The 19,593-nt window shown below is 40.7% G+C and overlaps 2 protein-coding genes across 2 annotated transcripts in view; both read right to left on the reverse strand.

Moving 5' to 3' along the window:
- The window catches only part of LOC125704890 (mucin-2-like), a 71,989-nt gene extending 53,649 nt beyond the window's left edge, over positions 1-18,340 (reverse strand). Inside the window, exons 1-3 of the mRNA XM_048971030.1 lie at positions 18,268-18,340; positions 17,418-17,480; positions 13,570-13,666 (exon numbers count right to left, since the gene is read on the reverse strand). Of these exons, the coding sequence (XP_048826987.1) occupies positions 13,570-13,666; positions 17,418-17,480; positions 18,268-18,274 (167 nt within the window). The 5' untranslated portion in view covers positions 18,275-18,340. The remainder of the gene's footprint in view (positions 1-13,569; positions 13,667-17,417; positions 17,481-18,267) is intronic.
- On the reverse strand, positions 1,460-5,182 carry LOC125704910 (uncharacterized protein DDB_G0292642-like). The gene is made up of 5 exons (XM_048971058.1): positions 5,082-5,182; positions 3,078-3,196; positions 2,690-2,790; positions 2,385-2,558; positions 1,460-1,961 (listed from the first exon to the last, which is right to left on the reverse strand). The coding sequence occupies exons 1-5, from the start codon at positions 5,090-5,092 to the stop codon at positions 1,509-1,511; spliced, it is 858 nt and encodes a 285-aa protein (XP_048827015.1). The 5' UTR covers positions 5,093-5,182; the 3' UTR covers positions 1,460-1,508.
- Positions 18,341-19,593: the final 1,253 nt, after the last annotated feature.

Genomic DNA, 19,593 nt, shown 5'->3' on the forward strand with positions numbered 1-19,593 from the left:
CCAAAGCAGATTCCTTGCATGTGTGAACGTACTTGGCAATAATCTCTATTCTGATTCTATTAGTTCTCAAACATACGAAGCAGATAATGTATGACTTGTGTGTAGGGGGAGTGTATTAAAATGATGTGAGGGAATATAGGGCTCTCGAAGGAACAAACAGGCACACTTAGGTTCACTCAGAGATATTTATTAAAAGTGATACAAACGTATGAAATATAATAAGCATTAGTAATAAATCCCAATAATGATTACTAAGTTATGGAATATAATAAGGTAAACTTATGGAATGCCACAAACATTGATAAGTAGTTCAAAGCGATACAAAATTAGGAAATATCACAAACATTGTAAGTAGTCCCTCTAATGATTAAAAGGCTTAAGCAGTTGCAAATCTATTCACACTCGGATGTGCCATCATCACCCAACTTCACTCTTAGACTGGGGAGCCCGTTTCAGTCCTGGCAGGAAATCAACACGTGAGTCCCGAGAAAGTGCTGGGCGATGCGCGCTCTATCCCACGGCTGAGCTCCAACCAACACTGAGATCTCCTCCTTCCTTTATACTAATTTTAGTCCCTCGTGTGGGCAGGGGATGAGCTGGCCAGACTCATCCCTCCCCCCAGACGATGCTGCTTGCGGTTTTGATCAAAAATAATAAGACGAGTTTCCATAATCAACACGTTCCCCTCTTCCTGAGGATGAGGTAAACGTCCCACACACACCGATCGCTAAGTACGGTTTCAATCAAAAATAATAAGACAAGTGTCCTTGGTCAACACTTCCCATTCTCCTGAAGACAAGATAAGCATCCTGTACACCGATCAGTGGTGTGTAAAGCATATTGGGGAACCTGTTCTCTTCTCAGGAAAACCCCTCAGAGAAACAAAGCAAGCGTCTTTAAACAGAGTGAGCATCCTGTAAATCAGAAATAACAAAACAAGCATCCTTGAGCAGAATAAGTATCCCAGGACAAGAATTTTTAGGACAAAATAAGCATCTTGGCTCCTTTGATGAGAAAAAAATTATTTGTGAGAAACAAGTTATACAAGTGATCAGTAAAAACCATGTTTATGCAGTTCAGCCTTGGCACAAAAAAATTATGGATGAATCATGGATGACATATTTCAGTTTCAGGATGATCAGGATCAATCCACACCTTAATCACCTCATATGTATGTCTGCTAGGTGGAATTGAACAATCAGAACTTCCCAGAATATTATCGTAACAGGAGGACAGTAAACAATTTGTATTAATTCAATGCTACGAGGACGATGTCATCCTAATACAGGGAGTAAATTAACTGGAATATTAGCAGGAATTTCTTTATACCCCTAAAACCATTTTGTTTCTTCTAATGAGTAAATACACTTATCCAATCAAATAATTCATTTGCAGATAGAGAAAACAGATATAACTAGATTAAACTGTAAGTTTTATTCTACAGAACTAATATGAAGCAGGAAATGTATGATTTGTGTGTGGGGAGACTGAATTAACTGGAAATGTATCTAATTTCTTTTCCAGGTTGGTACTGATGTCTGTCTGGGGGCAACACCATCAGAACAGGGTGTAAAGTAACTGCTGGTCCGCCGACACTCAGGGGTGAGCTTCAGACAGACAAAGCAGAACTCCTTCCGACACCTTAAGCAGGTTATGTTCTTGCAGCCAGTCTTGTCATGCTCGATCATTAGACCACAGGTGGGACAGGCGCGTGTGGAGGGGCACTGCACGTTCTGCACTGTTGGCAGAATAGTCATGGGGCACGTCTGCAGCAGTTCCAGATCTTTGTTGGTGCAGCCATCATTGTTGCAGCGGTCAGATCGTGGCCCAGGCCCTTTCCACTGCCTTAGGCACTGCCAGCAGAATTCATAGTCTTGGCCCATCTCAGCAGTGCAGACTGTGCAGTGTACACTCAGATTGGTCAGGTCTTCCCGTTCCACAGACGACTGGCATCTGGGACACTTAATACAAATAAAGAGAAATCTCATTTCTGTTACCTTCTTTATTATATATGACAAATAGTGTAAACTAGGATAATCCCTGAGGTCTCACTAAGTTCTATAGCTATATCACTTGTATTGTTAATCCATCCATCCATCCAATTTCCGAACCGCTTATCCCCCTGCGTGGGGGGTCCGGAGCCTATCCCGGAAGCCATGGGCACAAGGCGGGAAACAACCCAGGAGGGGGGGCCAGCCCATCACAAAATATAATAATTAATATAATAAAAGTTTTTCAAGTGCAGTAGTCCATCCATTTTCCAAAACAATTTAACCCCATTGTAATAATATTCACAGTCAAGTACAATTTATAAAAGTTGAGTCAGTAATGCTTACAGGCACAATCAGACTGGTGGTGATTATCTCACACACTATAATACTTACTGACTTATATTCATGGAAATTTGCAGCAGCCAGTGTTGCCATGGTCTCCTCAAAATATCTCTGCTCGCTGTCTGTCAGCAGTGCCAGTTTCCGAACCTCCTGGTAGGGCCACTCCTTCCCACACTTCTGATTCCCTCCATCCTTCAGAGCTGGACATGTGAACTTGTACTGACCCTACAGTTTAATGGCAAAGCTTGAGTTAGAGGGAGAAACTCTGTAAATGCAATCAAAATGTTTAATAGATACAAAGTTGCTTTAGGGAGAAACAGAAAGGGCTAATATGGTAAGTAAATAAAGCTTCACACCTGATCTATGAGACTTTGACACCAATCCGTCAGTGACTCTGGACTGACAGCATGGCCACAGGACATTTCTGCCCTCAGGATCTCCGGGTCATCATCCAGGACTACAGGAAAAGTGCATTTTTACAAAAGCTACACAGACCACCCTGAGACAGACATATGCCAGGCAACAGATTTTCTTCCCCATAAATTTTAGATTAAAAAGGATTTTATGTATTTTGAATGATGGAGCTACATTCACCATATATTTATAACAGACCCTAATAAACCCAGAGAGTATTAGTATGTTACTGTAGAATGTTCCAGCTGCCGTCTTACTTTTTAACATCACAAGTGTCCTATGTAATAAGAATAAAAACATTTGAAACACTGTGCACATTATCATGCTTACTGATGTCATCCCTCCTATTCACAAACTTTAAGGTTCTGTCACTGGGATTATAGCGCTTCAGCTCCTGCTGGGTCTTCATTTTGTCGCTGTTAACTGCAGTATCAGGATGCACCTCCTTACTGTGGATAAACACAAAGTCTCTCATCTGTTATTGCTTTTGCATACCGTCGTCACACACTGATATCTCCAAATTATGGCCTGATCTAGAAGTGCGCGATAGCCTGCACCATCTGAATCTGCAAGTCAATTAATTTGTCCCAGAACTGGGGCAGGTGAGTGAGAAAAGGGCAGGTCAGGAAGAGACAAAGCAAACCGAAAGCAGGAGTGAGTATTGGGCCAAATTATAAAATGGGACAAATCTTCTTACCGAGCAGCCAGTCATCACGTACCACCCCATTTTCAAGTTTGTTTCCAACACTACTTCTGAGAATGAACAAATCATGGGTTGATCCAGGCCATCTAGCCACAACATTAATGAGACGCATGTTCGAATCGCACATAATTTGTACATTAAGAGAGTGAAAGTGTTTTCTATTTACATAAGCAAATTCATTCTCTGAAGGTGCCTTTATAGCAATGTGAGTGCAGTCGATGGCTCCAATTACATTGGGAAAACCGGACATCACTGCAAATTGCGCTTTAATGTTTGCCTGTTCAACCACAGTGTAAGGAAATTTAATATATCTGGGTGACAAGCAGATTATGCCGTCCCATACAGCTAGCATGGTGTGACTGGGTGTCGACTGAGAAATACTCGATCGGTCCGCAAGTTCTCGCTGAAAAGCACTTGTGACTAAGAACCCGACAGTGGACAGAACTTGTAAAGGAACAGGTATGGCGCGAATCCTCATCGTCTGCCTTTGTAATGCTGGACCCAGTACAGCACACAGCTCCAAAAGGATTGCTCTTGGAAATCTGAATCCACTTAGAAGTCAGTCATCATCATGGGCCAAGAAATCACTGAGGCTACGTTCACACTGGCATGCTGAAGTGACTCAAATCAGATTTTTTGCCTTAATGTGGCACAGATCTGATCTTTTCCGGGCTGTGTGGAGACGCAAATCGGATCTTTTCAAATCGGATTTGTGTCACTTTCGTATGTGGTACTAAATCGGACACGTATCCGAATCGCGGCCGTGCGACCTGAATGTGAACGCTCAGATCGGGATCCATGTAGCTTTTTGCTTATATGCATGCACTGACATCATCAGGCTGTGCCAGCAGGCTCGTACCCACACATCTCTTGGTGCAGCAGTTCCAGCAATAACTGCGAAAACAGAAAAAGCCAGCCGCCTGACTTTTTTCTCCTTTTCCACCAGCTCATGTACAGCTGATTCACTGTTTGTCGTCCTCCAGAGCAAAGTGTGATACATGCTTGAGCTACTAACGCCTCCATTTTTAATATCATGAGTCGTCCCACAGATGACGTTTTTTGTTGTTGGTGATGCAGTTGACCCGTGTAAAAACATATCAATGTGTGCATGCGTAACGTTTCGGAGGACCGATGTGTTCGCATTACAGTAAGATACAGGTCACTTGTAGTTATGAATGCGAACCTTCAAGAGAGACAAATCCGATCTGAGCAAAAAATCTGAATTGAATGATATGGTTGGCAGTGTGAACGTAGCCATAGATCCCTGAATACGCGCTCTCTTCTAAATCTTCCATAAGCCACGTCTTCCAATAACGCAAGACCTGCCAAGGTAGTTGTAATAATTTGGTCATTTTCTGCACTATTTTATTGTTAAAGATTGATTAAAAATTAGATGCCGTTCATTTGTAAACAACATACAATTAATGTCGGTGTATTGGATAAAGTCAGCATCATGATTACGAGTTTAAAAAAGGAAACCACAGTAGCAATGACTTACCACTGGGAGCCGTCCGTTTACAAAACCCAGCAGAAACGTGCGTACGCCATGTGTGGAGCTGCCAAGTTTCGTTTTTATACATCTCAACGTGAACGTGGAATCGGACATACGCAACATTTTTGTGCATACGCACCGTTTATACATGAGGCCCCTGGTGGTGATGGCCTCTGCTGGGCAGGGTGCAGGAGACCTGGCAGTGATGGCCTGCCCTAAGCAGGGATCCGAAGGCTTGGAATGGGTGGTGACATCCCCTGGGCAGGGATCTGGAGATCTGGTACCAATGTCCTCCCCTGGGCAGGGGTCCAGAGGCTTGGACCAGGTGGTGACCTCCTCTGAACAGGGATTTGGAGGCATGAAATGGGCAGTGACCTCCCTTGGGAATGCATCTGTAGACTTGGAACAGGTGGTAACCTTCCCTGGGCAGGGATCTGTAGGCTTGGAACAGGTGGCGACCATCCCTGGGCAGGGATCTGGAGATCTGGTGGCAATGTCCTCCCCTGGGCAGGGATCCAGATGCTTGGACCAGGTGGTGACCTCCTCTGAGCAAAGATTTGGAGGCTTGAAATGGGCAGTGACCTCCCTTGGGAATGCATCTGTAGACTTGGAACAGGTGGTGACCTTCCCTGGGCATACATCTGAAGGCATAGGATGGGCGGTGACTCCCCCCGTGCAGGGATTAGGAGATCTGGCGGTGATGGCCTCCCCTGGGCAGGGATCCGGAGGCTTGGAACAGGTGATGACCTTCCCAGGATATGCATCTGAAGGCATAGAATGGCCGGTGACCCTTGCTGGGCAGGGATCAGGAGACCTGGTGGTGATGGCCTGCCCAGGGCAGGGATCCTGAAGCTTGTAATGGGTGGTGACATCTCCTGGGCAGGGATCTGGAGATCTGGTGGCAATGTCCTCCCCTGGGCAGGGATCTGGAGTCTTGGAATAGTTGGCAACCATCCCTGGGCAGGGATCCGGAGGCTTGGAAAAGGTGATGACCGTCCTGGGACATGCATATGAAGGCATAGAATGGGTGGTGACCCCCACTGGACAGAGATCAGGAGACCTGGCAGTGATGGCCTGCCCTGAGCAGGGATCCTGAGTCTTGGAACAGGTGGTGACCTTCCCTGGGCAGGGATCTGGAGGTTTTGAATGATCAGTGACCTGCCCTGGGTAAGGATCTGGAGATGCAGCGGCAACAGGTGCACAAGATGTATATCTTGTGTACATCAGCATATAGGCATGTTCAGACCTGTGGGATGCAGTTGTCTTTTAATTACATTAAATAGATGAGGAAAAGTTCAAGTTAAATAACATCAGTTGAATTTTTTAGATGTAGTACATTAATATATTCAATTTAAAATATTGTTTATAATCAGGCTTGGACATAATTGGTACGCATCTATGCATTCTCCTTTAAAAGCGATAAGTACGGCAATCGATTGTTGTAACAGCGTGAATGCGTAAGTATTTTATGTGCATTTGTGTTGATATGACAAGAAATTATTTTAATCCTTATATGTTAATTCATATTTCATTTGTGGTATAGAGGTTAAAATGCATGGTAATTTCTTGTCATATCGACACAAATGCACATAAAATATGTACGTATTTGTGCTGTTACATTAATCGATTGCTGCACGTATTACTATTAAAGGTGAATGTGTACCAGTTATGTTCATCCCTGTTTATAATAAAAGAAATCACAGTTCTGAACATCCATCCATCCATTTTTCAAACCGCTTATCCTACTGGGTCGCAGGGGGTCCGGAGCCTATCCCGGAAGCAATGGGCACGAGGCTGGGAACAACCCAGGATGGGGGGGCCAGCCCATCGCAGGGCACACTCACACACCATTCACTCTCACATGCATTAATATGGGCTATTTAGCAAGTCAAATTAGCCTCAGCATGTTTTCGGACTGTGGGGGGAAACCGGAGTACCCGGAGGAAACCCCACGACGACATGGGGAGAACATGCAAACTCCACACACATGTGACCCAGGCGGAGACTCGAACCCGGGTCCCAGAGGTGTGAGGCAACAGTGCTAACCACTGCACCATCATGCCGTCCCCAATTCTGAACATAATGTAGTATAATATGAAGGAAACGTCTTACTTGATGATGTTCTCATCATTAATCTGCAGGGGAAGAAACCCACAATAGCATTGTCTGTTTAATAGCACAATAGCAACCCTGTTTAACAAAATCTTGGGATGCTGTGAATGCAATGATTTTCCAATCATATATACACATATTTAATTGAAAATAGAACAAAGAGATCACATCAGATGCTGAAACTGGGAAATTTTACTGTGACAAAAATATGCTCAGTATGAAATTGATTGAAAGTTAAAACAAAAACCCTAGTTGAATATTTCACAACTAATTATTTTAATTGGCAACAGGTCAGATATATGACTGGGTATAAAAGCAGCTTCCCTGAGAGGCAGAGTCTCTGCACAGTGAAGATGGAGAGAGGTTCACCACTCTGTAAAAGACCGCAATGAGAAATAGTGCAACAATTTAAGAATAATGTTCCTCAACATACTATTGCAAAGAATTTGAGAATTTCATCATTTACGAAATATAATATTAAAAGATTAAGAGAATGCAGAGAAATCTCTGTACGCAAGGGGCAAGTCTGAAAACCAACACTATTGTCTGTGAGCCCAGTTTGTTGCTGCATCCACAAACACAGGATGAAACTCTACCAAGCAAAGAAGAAACCATATCTAAACAAGATCCAGAAACATCGTCAACTTCTCTGGGCCTGAGCTTATTTATGACGGACTGAAGCAAAATGGAAAATTATCCGGTGGTCTGACGAACCAAAATTTCTAATTCTTTTTGGAAAACATGGATGCTGCATTTTACAGGCAAGTCAAGAGTAGACAGACCATCCAGTTTACTAGCAGACAGTTAAAAGCCAGCACCTTTGATGGTATGGGGGTGCATTATTGGCCATGCCTTGGGTAGCTTGCCCATCTGGGCTGAATAATCTACACAGGTTTTGATCCAACATATGCTGCCATCCAGGCAATGTCTTTTTCAGAGAAGGCCTTGCATATTCCAGCAAGACAATGTCAAACCTCAATATGTGCATATCACAAGAGCATGGTTCCACAGTAGGAGTCCTGGTGTTAGACTGACCTGCCTGCAGTACAGAACTGTCTCCCATTGAAAACATTTGGCAACATCATGAAATGAAAAATATGAAGAAGGAGAACCCAAACTATTGTGTAGTTAAAATCCAATATCAGGCAAGAGTGGGACCACATTTCACTTACAGAACTCCAGCAACTGGTCTCCTCAGTTCCCAAAGTTTTGTTAAAAGAAGAGGCAACACAGTGGTAAACACGCCCCTGTCCCAACTTTTTTGAAACATGTTGCAGGAGATTGATTCAAGTTGAGCATATAACTGTCATAGAACAACAAAATTTCTGTTTCAAAATCTGATATGTCTTTGTTCTATTTTCAGTTAAATATGGGTTTGTATGATTTGCAAATCATTGCATTCTGTTTCCATTTATATTGCAACTTTTTTGAAAAGGTGGTTGTATGTCCAAGGTAAGATAAAGTAAGAGACTGTACCTTGGGGTCACATTGATAGACACAGCTGTCATCAAAATGGTACCAATTTCCATCCCCAAATGACTTGATGATGGTGTAGTAATGTCCAGATTTCACAGAACCTCTATGTTCGATTATAGCATAGAGCGTATAGAGCACCTGGAAGAGAGTGAGAGAAAAAAAAATCAGAATTCTCAAAATGAAGACTTGATGAAATCTAATTTCAGCAAATATGAATACTAACAAAAACACCTATAGGTATATTTGCATTATATGTATATTCTCACGTTGAGGTGGTACTTTATGTACATCCCTCAAAGTCAGGCTCCAAGAACTATATACAATAGTATGTAATGTGTAATAATTACTCATAATCTTAGGCTGAATCCATGCCCCATACCACAGGTCTTTTAGCATATGTAGACATTTTTATATGTAGTAACAGTCTTTTAATTTCTATTTGTTAAATGTTTTTAATATATAAATTACCTGACACAGGTCCTTGTCCCTTCAACCCTTTTTGGATTATCAGAACACCAATATTTATCAATTTTATCCATATATCTATATATCAATCAAAGTTATGAAGTAAATAAACTGCTCTTTGTACAGTACCTGAGTGACATCTAGTTCGACGGGGATTTCCACTGTGCAGTTGCTTTTCATATACATCATGTAGTTGTAGTCAAAGTAAAACCTCTTGAGTTGTAAGGTTAAGACCTCAGGGTACCTCACTAATTCACAAACCTGAGTTGCAAAGGGAGGAGAATCAGACAAGGTTTAAATTAAAAAATGACCACTGGACATGGCTGAAATGCAGAATGTGCTCAAGTCCTTGATTATAAATAGCAAATATGTTGTCAAAGAAAGTGTTTAAAGGTTTTTATCAGGGTAGTCAGGGTATAATTTCTCAGAAAAACATGGAATGGTTATTCTAATACATTTTTGACAGATATAAAATAAAATTTAAATGACGTGTCCCATGACAGCCCATGGTGGCTCTCATGCTTCCCACAACAGCATTGAGTTGGTTGGGCAACTTTTGAGTTATGTACCCTTCCAGAAATACAGGGGCCACTATTGAAACAAACAAAAATGTAATTTTTGCTCCATGTAGGTAGAATCTCATGTGAACACGGGTTCCAGTCTCCGCCTGGGTCACATGTGTGTGGAGCTTGCATGTTCTCCCCATGTCATCGTGGGGTTTCCTCCGGGTACTCCGGTTTCCCCCCCACAGTCCAAAAGCATGCTGAGGCTAATTGGACTTACTAAATTGCCCGTAGGAATGTGTGTGTGATTGTGCCCTGCGATGGGCTGGCCCCCCATCCTGGGTTGTTCCCTGCCTCGTGCCCGTAGCTTCCGGGATAGGCTCCGGACCCCCTGCGACCCAGCAGGATAAACAGTTTGGAAAATGGATGGATGGATGGATACTTCAACAACACTAGAGACGCACTGAGCCTCTGGCGGGGCATTCAAACCTTCACGGACTACAAACCACCTCCCCAGACATGTGATAATGACATTTCTTTGCTGACCAGTATCAATGACTTCTTTTGTTGCTTTAAAACACAGACCAACACACCAACACAGAACACCACCCCTCCCCAGGGAGAGCAGTCTGTGTGTCTGTCTACAGCCAGTGTGAGAAAAACTCTCTCCAGAATAAACTTCATCAAGGCAGATGGACCAGATAACATACCTGGTTGTGTCCTAAAGGACTGTGTAGAGAAGCTCAAGGATGTCCTCACTGACATCTTCAACATCTCCCTGAGCCAAGCAACTGTTCCCACATGTTTTAAAGCCTCCACAATAATACCGATTCCGAAGAAGCCCCACCCATCCAGCTATAATGATTATCGGCCTGTTGCACTGACATCCACCATCATGAAGTGCTTTGAGCGACTGATCATGGAAAACATCAAGTCCATCTTCCCCCCCATGACACGATGCAGTTTGCATACAGGTCAAACAGGTCCAGAGATGATGCCATCTCCGCTGCTTTATATCCAGCCCTCACTCACCCCACCTCAAAGAACTCGTATGTAAGAATGCTGTTCCTTGACTTCAGTTCAGCATTCAATACTATCATTCCCCATCAGCTTACTCACAAACTTGGACAATTGGGACTCAATACATCCCTCTGTAACTGGGTGTTGGACACAAAAAGTAGAGGTCGGCAGCAACACCTCCAGGACCAGTATGCTCAGCACAGGGGCTCCACAGGGGTGTGTGCTAAGTCCACTACTCTTTACACTACTGACACACATCAACCTACAGCACAAACCATTTTGTCAAGTATGTGGATGACACAACTGTAGTGGGTGTCATAAACAACAATGAGGAAACCAACTGCAGAAGTGGGGTGAGCCAACTGGTCCAATGGTGCAAGGCGAATGATCTCTTCCTCAATGTGAGGAAGACCAAAGAAATGGTTATAGATTTCAGGAGAAGACCTCCTCAGCATGCCTCACTGACCATCAATGACGTTGCTGTGGAGGGGGTGACAACAACCAAATTTCTAGGGGTGCATATCTCTGAGGGTCTCTCCTGGACCAATAACATCACTGACCAAGAAGGCACAAACACGCCTCTATACTTCCCCCGTAAACTAAGGAGGGCGAAACTTCCACCCCCCATCATGCTCTCTTTTTACAGAGGCACCATTGAGAGCGTCATCACTGCCTGTATCGCTGTGTGGTTCGGAAGCTGCTCTGCCTCCTGCCGTAAGGCTCTGCAGTGGGTAGTGAACACAGCCAGCAAGATCATTGGCACCTCACTGCCTTCCCTCACGGACACTTTCCATACCCTCCTCACCCGCAGAGCCATCAGCATTACTGCTGATTCCTCCCACCCCGTACACTCCCTCTTCAGCCTCTTGCCTTCAGGGAGAAGGTACTGGAGCCTCCGGGCTCCACAAGACTCTTAAACAGCTTTATCCACCAGCCTGTCAGGAGGCTGAACCCTGTCCATTACCTCCCCACTTTGGCTCCTGCCCCTGGACAGTAATATATTCACTGACTACCTCAAGGACTGTTTACATTCCACTTTGCCACTGCTAATTTGAATTTGATTTATATGATTGTTACCATTAGCACTCTATTGTTACCATTTGCACAACTGCCTTATCTACTGTTATCATATATACTACTGCCTTATTTATTGTTACCATTTGCACTTTGTTGATATGTCTCTTGCCTTGTCAGTTTGTCCTGTTTCTTATGTGTCTTTGAATTTGAATAGACATTCTGTATAAAATCAAAATTTTGTAATATAGATTAAACTTTCTAGTCCTAATTGGAGGATATGCACACCAGTGCGCGAGAAACAGCATTTTGGTTCTTATGTATGTCTTGCACATAAAATGTGAATTGACAATAAAATATCTTTGAATTTTGAACAACAGCTTGAAATGCATTTACAGCTCACACATTAATCTTCACCAATTGCTCTGAGTATGGTTACAGTAAAAATCTATTGCTGCCTGAATATATAACTTTAAGAAATGTATTACTATTGCAATAACCCACTGTTTCTGTGTCTGTCTTCTCATCACAAGCGTCACAGTATAGCTGATTATCACCATTCAGAACTGAGGACGTGAAGAACTGATTCCAACCATCCATCTGTAAAATAAAGCACAGAGCAACATTAGGGGAAGTCATCATATTAAAAGCGAAATTAGCTTTAATGGTAAATGATCTTTCTGACTGCTAAACTCATATGCAGACCTATAGACATTTACAGGTGGACATATTATGACTGCTTTGCAATTGACTGTTAATCATCAAGTACATTCTCTCAGTATATTGGATCTAGGTTATACTACACAGAAATAACAACTTTATGACAAATTTACATTTTTTTTCTAGTCAAACTCATGATTATTATCTCTTCTCCAGGGATATTACCCCTATTAGAAGCTGACCTGCCATGTTGTACAGGTGATTAAGTTTGGTAGAAACTGGACTAACAGTCATTACAAGCCCATTTATATAGCTGCTTACCACACTGTAGCTTTGATGCGATTCAATAGTCAGCGGTAGAATCACAAATGAGGTGCATTCTGGCTCACTTTCATGTCTGCACTTTACGCACTTGGTATAATTTTTAAGTTCGCCATGGTAGATCTACATCAGTGAAATGTAAATGTAAAAAGATAACTTTCATAAAGTTTATATTGCAAGGGAAGTACAAAGTTGCTGTATTTTAAATTTAGGAAGTGATATTTAACTTGAACACACAATTCAACTTATACAATTGAAAAGGTAAAATTCACCTTGGTAATGTTGCATAAGCTCACAATCTTCTGAAAGTATTCTGCAGCATCTTGTTCTACATTATCTGGAAAATTACATTCTTTAATGTACATTTCTTACATGTTGTTACTACTTAGACAAACTTTAAGCAAAATTCCACCTGATCTTCACATGGTTATACTCACAATTTGCGATGTCAAGGTTTCTTAGAAGCGCATTTTCCACATCTGAGTTGCTTGTTTTTAACTTTTGAAACAATATCTTTAAATGATTTTCAAAAGTTGTACCTGATTTTAAGCTGGAAAAATAGTCAAATAGGCAAAACAGGTGTTAATGGGAGAAAACATTATCATTGAGAATGTGTCTTGTACTTTATTTTGCTGTGATCTACAACTAATTCTATTTTTTTTTCACGTACTGGTAATAAAATGTTGAGAGTTCCTGAAATAAGCATTTGAAATTGAGATTTACAGTATTTTATCAATCACTGTCCGGTTTAACACACTGGGGACAGAGAAAATAATCAATGGATGTTACCCCACCCTTTAAATTGGTAATAAGATGACTTAATAAGAGTATCATGCCCCCCCACGAACATGTGATTACTTATGTATCGTCTTATCAAACTCTGTTGTATTCATAGAGTTAAACCAAGGCAACAAAACTACACAATAATCATTTATTCCCATTTCACTTATAATTGCTGTGGAACTTGAAAAGCTTCCCAGTTTAAATGTAAATATGAGTTAAATTGCTTTACTTATAGTGGATCATAATGACAGGTCTGCAGAGTAATATTCCCACCTCTCCACAGCCTCCCTGAATTGCTTGGTCATGAAGAGTGTCTGCAGCACTGCATTTAAGTAGCTGGTGGCCCCCAGGTTATGCAGCCCATAATAACCTAAATATTAAGAAAAAAATTAATTCCAAATTACACTCAGATATTACTGCATTTACACCTGAAAATTAACATTACGGAGGGCTATTTTTAATTAAATTATAAAAATAAAATATACAGACTAACATAAAACAATTCTGACTATAAAATGTTTACATAAGCACTGTGGGGGGAATTAGACATTTTACATATATACCTCTCAATATAAAACAGGGGTCAGCAACCTGTGTGTCTTTGCCCGTCTGCTTGCTCTCTCATCAGTTATCTCCAAACAGGCTTCATCAAAAACAGATTTTTGATTTTTTTTTTTATTCTCCAGCATTTGTTTGATGTTATGTATAACCATTCCATCACTAAAGCTTTTGGAGGTATAATATCTTCAGATGCAGAAAAGGCGTTCGATAGTGTTGAGTGGAATTATCTTTTCTACGCCCTTAAAACATTTAGTTTTGGCCCCAAATTTATTACAGTAAAACTTCTTTATTCGTCCATACGATACACCGTCAGGGCCGCTTACGACGGTCAGCTCGTCACGGCTGTCCCTCGAGTCCCTTATTATTTGCGCTTGCTTTACAATCCTTTGCCAGAGCAATTTGTTCTCTTACAGTATCCACAGTATGGTCACCACCCCCAGCTCGGCTCGAGATGGAAGCCTCTTCATTTATGCCAGGTTTACTGTATTCCCTTATCCATTTACATACTGTAAATCATCACTCTGCTTTTACAACAAAAAAATATGTCTCAAAACTACACTGGAAACAATTTGGAAATGATTTAGACGACACTTTGGGTTTAAAACAGTTTCGTTTCTTGCCCTGGTTACCTCAAACCCAGCATTTCTTCCATCTATAGTTGACAGTGTATTTTGAGCCTGGTACTGGCATTAAAACATTCAGAGATCGTTATATCAATAGTACATTTTCTACATATGAACAATTATCAGACAAATTCAGCATTCCAAGAGAATTTTTTCCAGGTTTTTACAGATCAGGATAAATCCCCAATTTCTGTCCCTTTGTAGTGAAATGCAGTTTGGTGATTTGTTCCTTGCAACCATCATCACTGAATCGTATTAAATCTGCATGGAAGGAGGAGCTGTGAGAATAACGGTCTATTTAGCTTTGGGAAAGGGCACAAAAGAGTTCATATCTTTTCTATTACTACCCAGCATGGGCTGCTGAAATGTAAAATTATTCATGAGGCCAACTGGACTAAAGCAAGAGTAGGAAGAATCTATAACCATGTGCATTGTAATTGTAGTAGGTGCAATCAGACTCCTACTGATCATACACTGATGGTTTGGAGCTGCTCGGCCCTCCGGACTGAAATCTTCTTCTGGGAATCCCTTCTTTGCCTTTGTCAAATGCCTACACTTTTCTGGTGTCCAAGAATAATCCTTTTTATTTAACAAATCTAATACACAGTGTGCATGTCAACCCTTGGTGTATGGAAATAAGGATCTGATAAATATTACTGTGATAAATAGGCCGAGTACATTTGTATATATTAGGGCTGTCGAAATTAACGCGTTAATTGCGATAATTAAATTTTGGAATTAATTACGTTAGAATATTTAACTATAAGCGCAGATGAGTCGCTCCCATAATTCCAATTGTTTTGTTTACCGCGCCACTGAAAATGGAGAAGCAGGAACAGGATGGCCTTCTGGATGGGGAATTTAAATACAAGAAGAACACAGACGGGACAATAAACAAACACGTTGTAATTTGCACTCACTGCAGTAAAGACTTTCAATTTCACCATTCATATTCGAGCTTAAAATACCACCTTAATGCCAAACACGCGTTTGTCGGGGCAGCAGCTTCACCCGGCCTGCGTCAGACCACTCTGAGTGAACGCAGGCCACTCAGTAAGTCTTCTTTGGACAAACTGACCGACAATATAGCTAAATGGATAGCAAAGGACTGTAGACCGCTAAGCATTGTGGAGGACAAGGGTTTCGCGGATGTTTTAAAGGTTGCATCTCAGGACGCGTCCTACAAGCCCCCAGCGAGAAGCACAATAACTATTCGAATCCACGAACTGTATGAAACAGAGAAAAAGAAAAAAGAAGAGGCTTTAGTTCACACGGAATGCGTGGCTCTGACAGGAGACCACTGGACAACAGTGAGTAATGACAATTACCTGGGAGTTACTGCGCATTTAATCACTGAAGCCTGGGGTCTGACATCCTTTGCGCTGACTATAATGAAAACGGAAGAGCGTCACTTTGCGGAGGCTTGTGCAGAGCAGTTCCAGACTGTTGCTCGCAATTGGAGCATTGAGGAGAAGGTGACAACAGTAGGCACGGACAGTGCGCGCTATATGATCGCCGCGGCTCGCATCATGCCATTCAATCACATGCCGTGTACCGCGCACATTCTACAGAGATGCATCACAGTGAGCCTCACAGACAGTGGCTTTGTCACTGCACTGGCCAAATGCCGCAAAATTGTTGGCCATTTCAAGCACAGTCCAGCAAACACAGCAGAGCTGAACGCAGAGCAGGTGTCACTGGGGCGCAAGCAGGAGCCGCTGGCCCAGGACGTGCCAATTATTTGAATTATTTGAAGCCCTGTTCTGCTTGTACTGCTTGTACTCACAATTAATAATAAATAAAACAAACAAGTGTGTTAAAAACCACTATCTGTCCCGATTTTTACACACATGATATATTTAGAGTTGCGATTAATCACAATTAATTAATTTTTAGGCTTTGATTAATTTGATTAAAATTTTTAATCATTTGACAGCCCTAGTATATATAGATATCTAAAGACTGCAAAAGAAAAAATGTTGTGTTTGACTCATTTGATATTTTGCATTTAAATGTGTGACGAGTTTCTTGCTTTGGATTTTTCTTTTTTTCATTTATTTATTTTTTCTTTCTATTTGTTCCATTTTTGTTTCTGAAATCTTACGTATATATTTGTGTTGATATTATTGAAAGTACGCTAAACAAAGCATTATAAGTGCAAATATTTTCTGTATAATTTCCTTGAAAAACTATCAATAAAAAAAAGAAATTAAATTGAGAATGTTCCTGACTAATTCATAAAATAGGTTAAAAACAGGGTTTGGAATCCCAATTGTAACTTTAACCATAAAGAAGTAGAATTTAAATGGATTGATTTCACATGAATGCATGAACACGGTGTAGGTGCAGCTGTAACAGTACAGCTATTTATTTCAATATGAATTAAACAGCATGTTAACATAAACAGCATAAAAATTGTGGCAGCAAAAAGTTCCAGTCAGCCACGCCCCCCTGTCCAAGCATCTGCCCAAAAGTCTCGCTGTTATTCAGAATGAAAGAACACATTTGAAGTGTCACCTATTTAAACAATTTTACTCTCATTTTATGCCTTAAGGTGGACAATCAGTTCATAACACAATAATAAGAGTAACCCTGTCACAGCCCGATCCATCTGACAATTCAAAAACAGTAAATATTTGTAAAAGGACTTAAAAGACTGATATAAACCAAATGCATATTGTTATAAAACCTAAAATCATGCAACCATGCACATATCAACTACTCTTCACACACCAGTACACATGTATGGTCAATATATACATCTAGCATCTAGAAAGTAAATCTATTATGCAATTATTTAGGTTTTGCTAGATTACATGATACTCTTGTGTTGTGTGATTGCACTGAATAAGTTTTATTTTAAAATTCCAAAAGTAGCTCAGTTAGGTTGCTGTCCTCTGCTTAAAAAGAATATAATGTAATTGCATAGTTACTTACGTTTTTCAGCTTTATTGGTTGGGTCTTCGGGGTCTACACTGCTGCCTAGGCGGTTGGAGTAATCTGTAAACCAACATGTAGAAACTACTGTATGACGTTGGCAATAGTTTCACTTTCATGTAGGCCTATGAAAGTACTAGAGCTACTATGGGTTAGTCATGTGGGACATGTTAACCTATGTATTATACAAAGTAATTAATACAGTTATGCATTAATTAGGCTTCATAAAATGAATCGTAGGTTGTGCGCTAATACATACCTATTGCTAATATGCCAAAGCGTATATTTTTTTTTTTTTAGCTACAGGCGAGTCTTAAATATTATCTTTCAATTCTGCATATTTTAATTGCATGATTTTGGCGATACATTACTAAGCCTCTACTAACCCATCGAACAATAGGCTACATATATTTAGAGGTCTGTCAAAATACATACGAATTATTCAGTAATTCAGTTTTATACTATAGTATAGACCGATATACAGATAGTCGCTGTGTTGCATAGAGTAATTAAAACCATGGTAGTCGATTACAAAATTGAATAGAACTGATTCAAATCAAATATTGCAGTTTTGTTGTTTCAGCACTATATGGCAGCATTAGTCCATCCACAGTGGAAAAGTGTTGATTATAGATTAAATTTAGATACCTTGTTTCATATAACCTAAACCATGTGACTGAGCATTTGAAATATTAAAACTAAAAATACCCATAGTGATTTCACAAAAATGCATTTTATCCTTATATTCTAAAGCTATTCATTTAGAATTAAAAATAAACCTTCCTGTACGTTTATATAAATATCTTTATTCTACAATCATGGATTGACTCACCAAGTCAATCATACATACCAGGCATGCTGCTACAAGTTTTATTTTTCTTTGATATATCTTTCAAAGGTGATTTAGATTTCCCTTTCTTTGCTTGCATGGTGTCTTGCTTACTGTATCTGTGTTGAGTGATGTTTTGGTAAGAAGCAACTGTAAATCACCTGTGAAAAGCAAGACAGGATAAGCAGGATATTTTCGACGGGGAGGAGCTTTGGTATGTATCTGCAGTAATCGGCACTGACCTGCGTGGTTGAAAACCACCCACTCTGGTTTGGTGACGCCCAGTGGCCCGTTTGTCTTCTGCAGAGATCTATGCAATCACAAGGCTGGTCCACGTCTCCAAGAGGGAGAGAAAAAGAAAATATTCATTATTATTATTAGTATTAGTATTATGGATTTGTTTTTCTGTAAAGACTAATACAAATATCTGTAGAATTTTATAATTATTTATTGCCTAATATTACAGTATAAATACAAAAAAATAGCAGGTGCACATTATCAAGAACAAACAGAACGATACAGTATAAGGAAAGTCCATCAACAAAACATTGGATGAAATAAAAGAGTTGTACTAATGAATGGTTATGACAGCCATACTATTATTGGTAAGTGATACAGTCCATGTAGTTATTTATGTTACAGAAAATGCAGAAAAAAAGGTTTCACACATTACATTTATTTATATAGTAATACTTGGCAAATAATAGGAGCATTTGAAACTGAGCATATATTGCGCAATCGTCAAAATCCTTTAGTGTATCAGGTTGAATTGTATTTTGAGATTGGTTCTGTGTAGAGAAAATAACATTCATCAGCAATTTACTAACTTTGTTTCTTAAGAGCCAAACTCACCAAAGCGATCCTCTCTATAAGAGTTGTCAGATACAGTGTCCTCATCTAATATGTCGCACATTATATAAAATTAAATTCTCTCTCATCCCAAAGTGGATGAATGGCCCGCTAGGCCAGGCCGCAGGGAAATCTCCCTGTACTTCTGATGGCCAGTCTGGGCCAGTTCTACAGGTCGAGGTAAATAGGAAGCATGTGCCGGGATGTCACAAGCGCAAATGCGGGATCATATATGCAGTCATCTTTTATATACACAATAAGAATTGAGCAGTACCGGCACTGCTATATTTTAATCTTTATCGTACCAGAAGTTGCCAGTACTCTGCTACTCAGAGATAAGCATCACGCGATAGTGGAGGGGCACCGCGCGTATTAACGGAAGTGTTGTTGAGTCGCACCCCCCGCCGTATTTTTCACAGTCAATACAGTAGCGATACTTTTATTTATCCACTTCGAGCACTGCTTATACAGATCACCATATTAAACGCCAGTACACCT

Source organism: Brienomyrus brachyistius, chromosome 12 (assembly GCF_023856365.1).
Source record: "Brienomyrus brachyistius isolate T26 chromosome 12, BBRACH_0.4, whole genome shotgun sequence".
Taxonomy (NCBI): Eukaryota; Metazoa; Chordata; class Actinopteri; order Osteoglossiformes; family Mormyridae; genus Brienomyrus; species Brienomyrus brachyistius.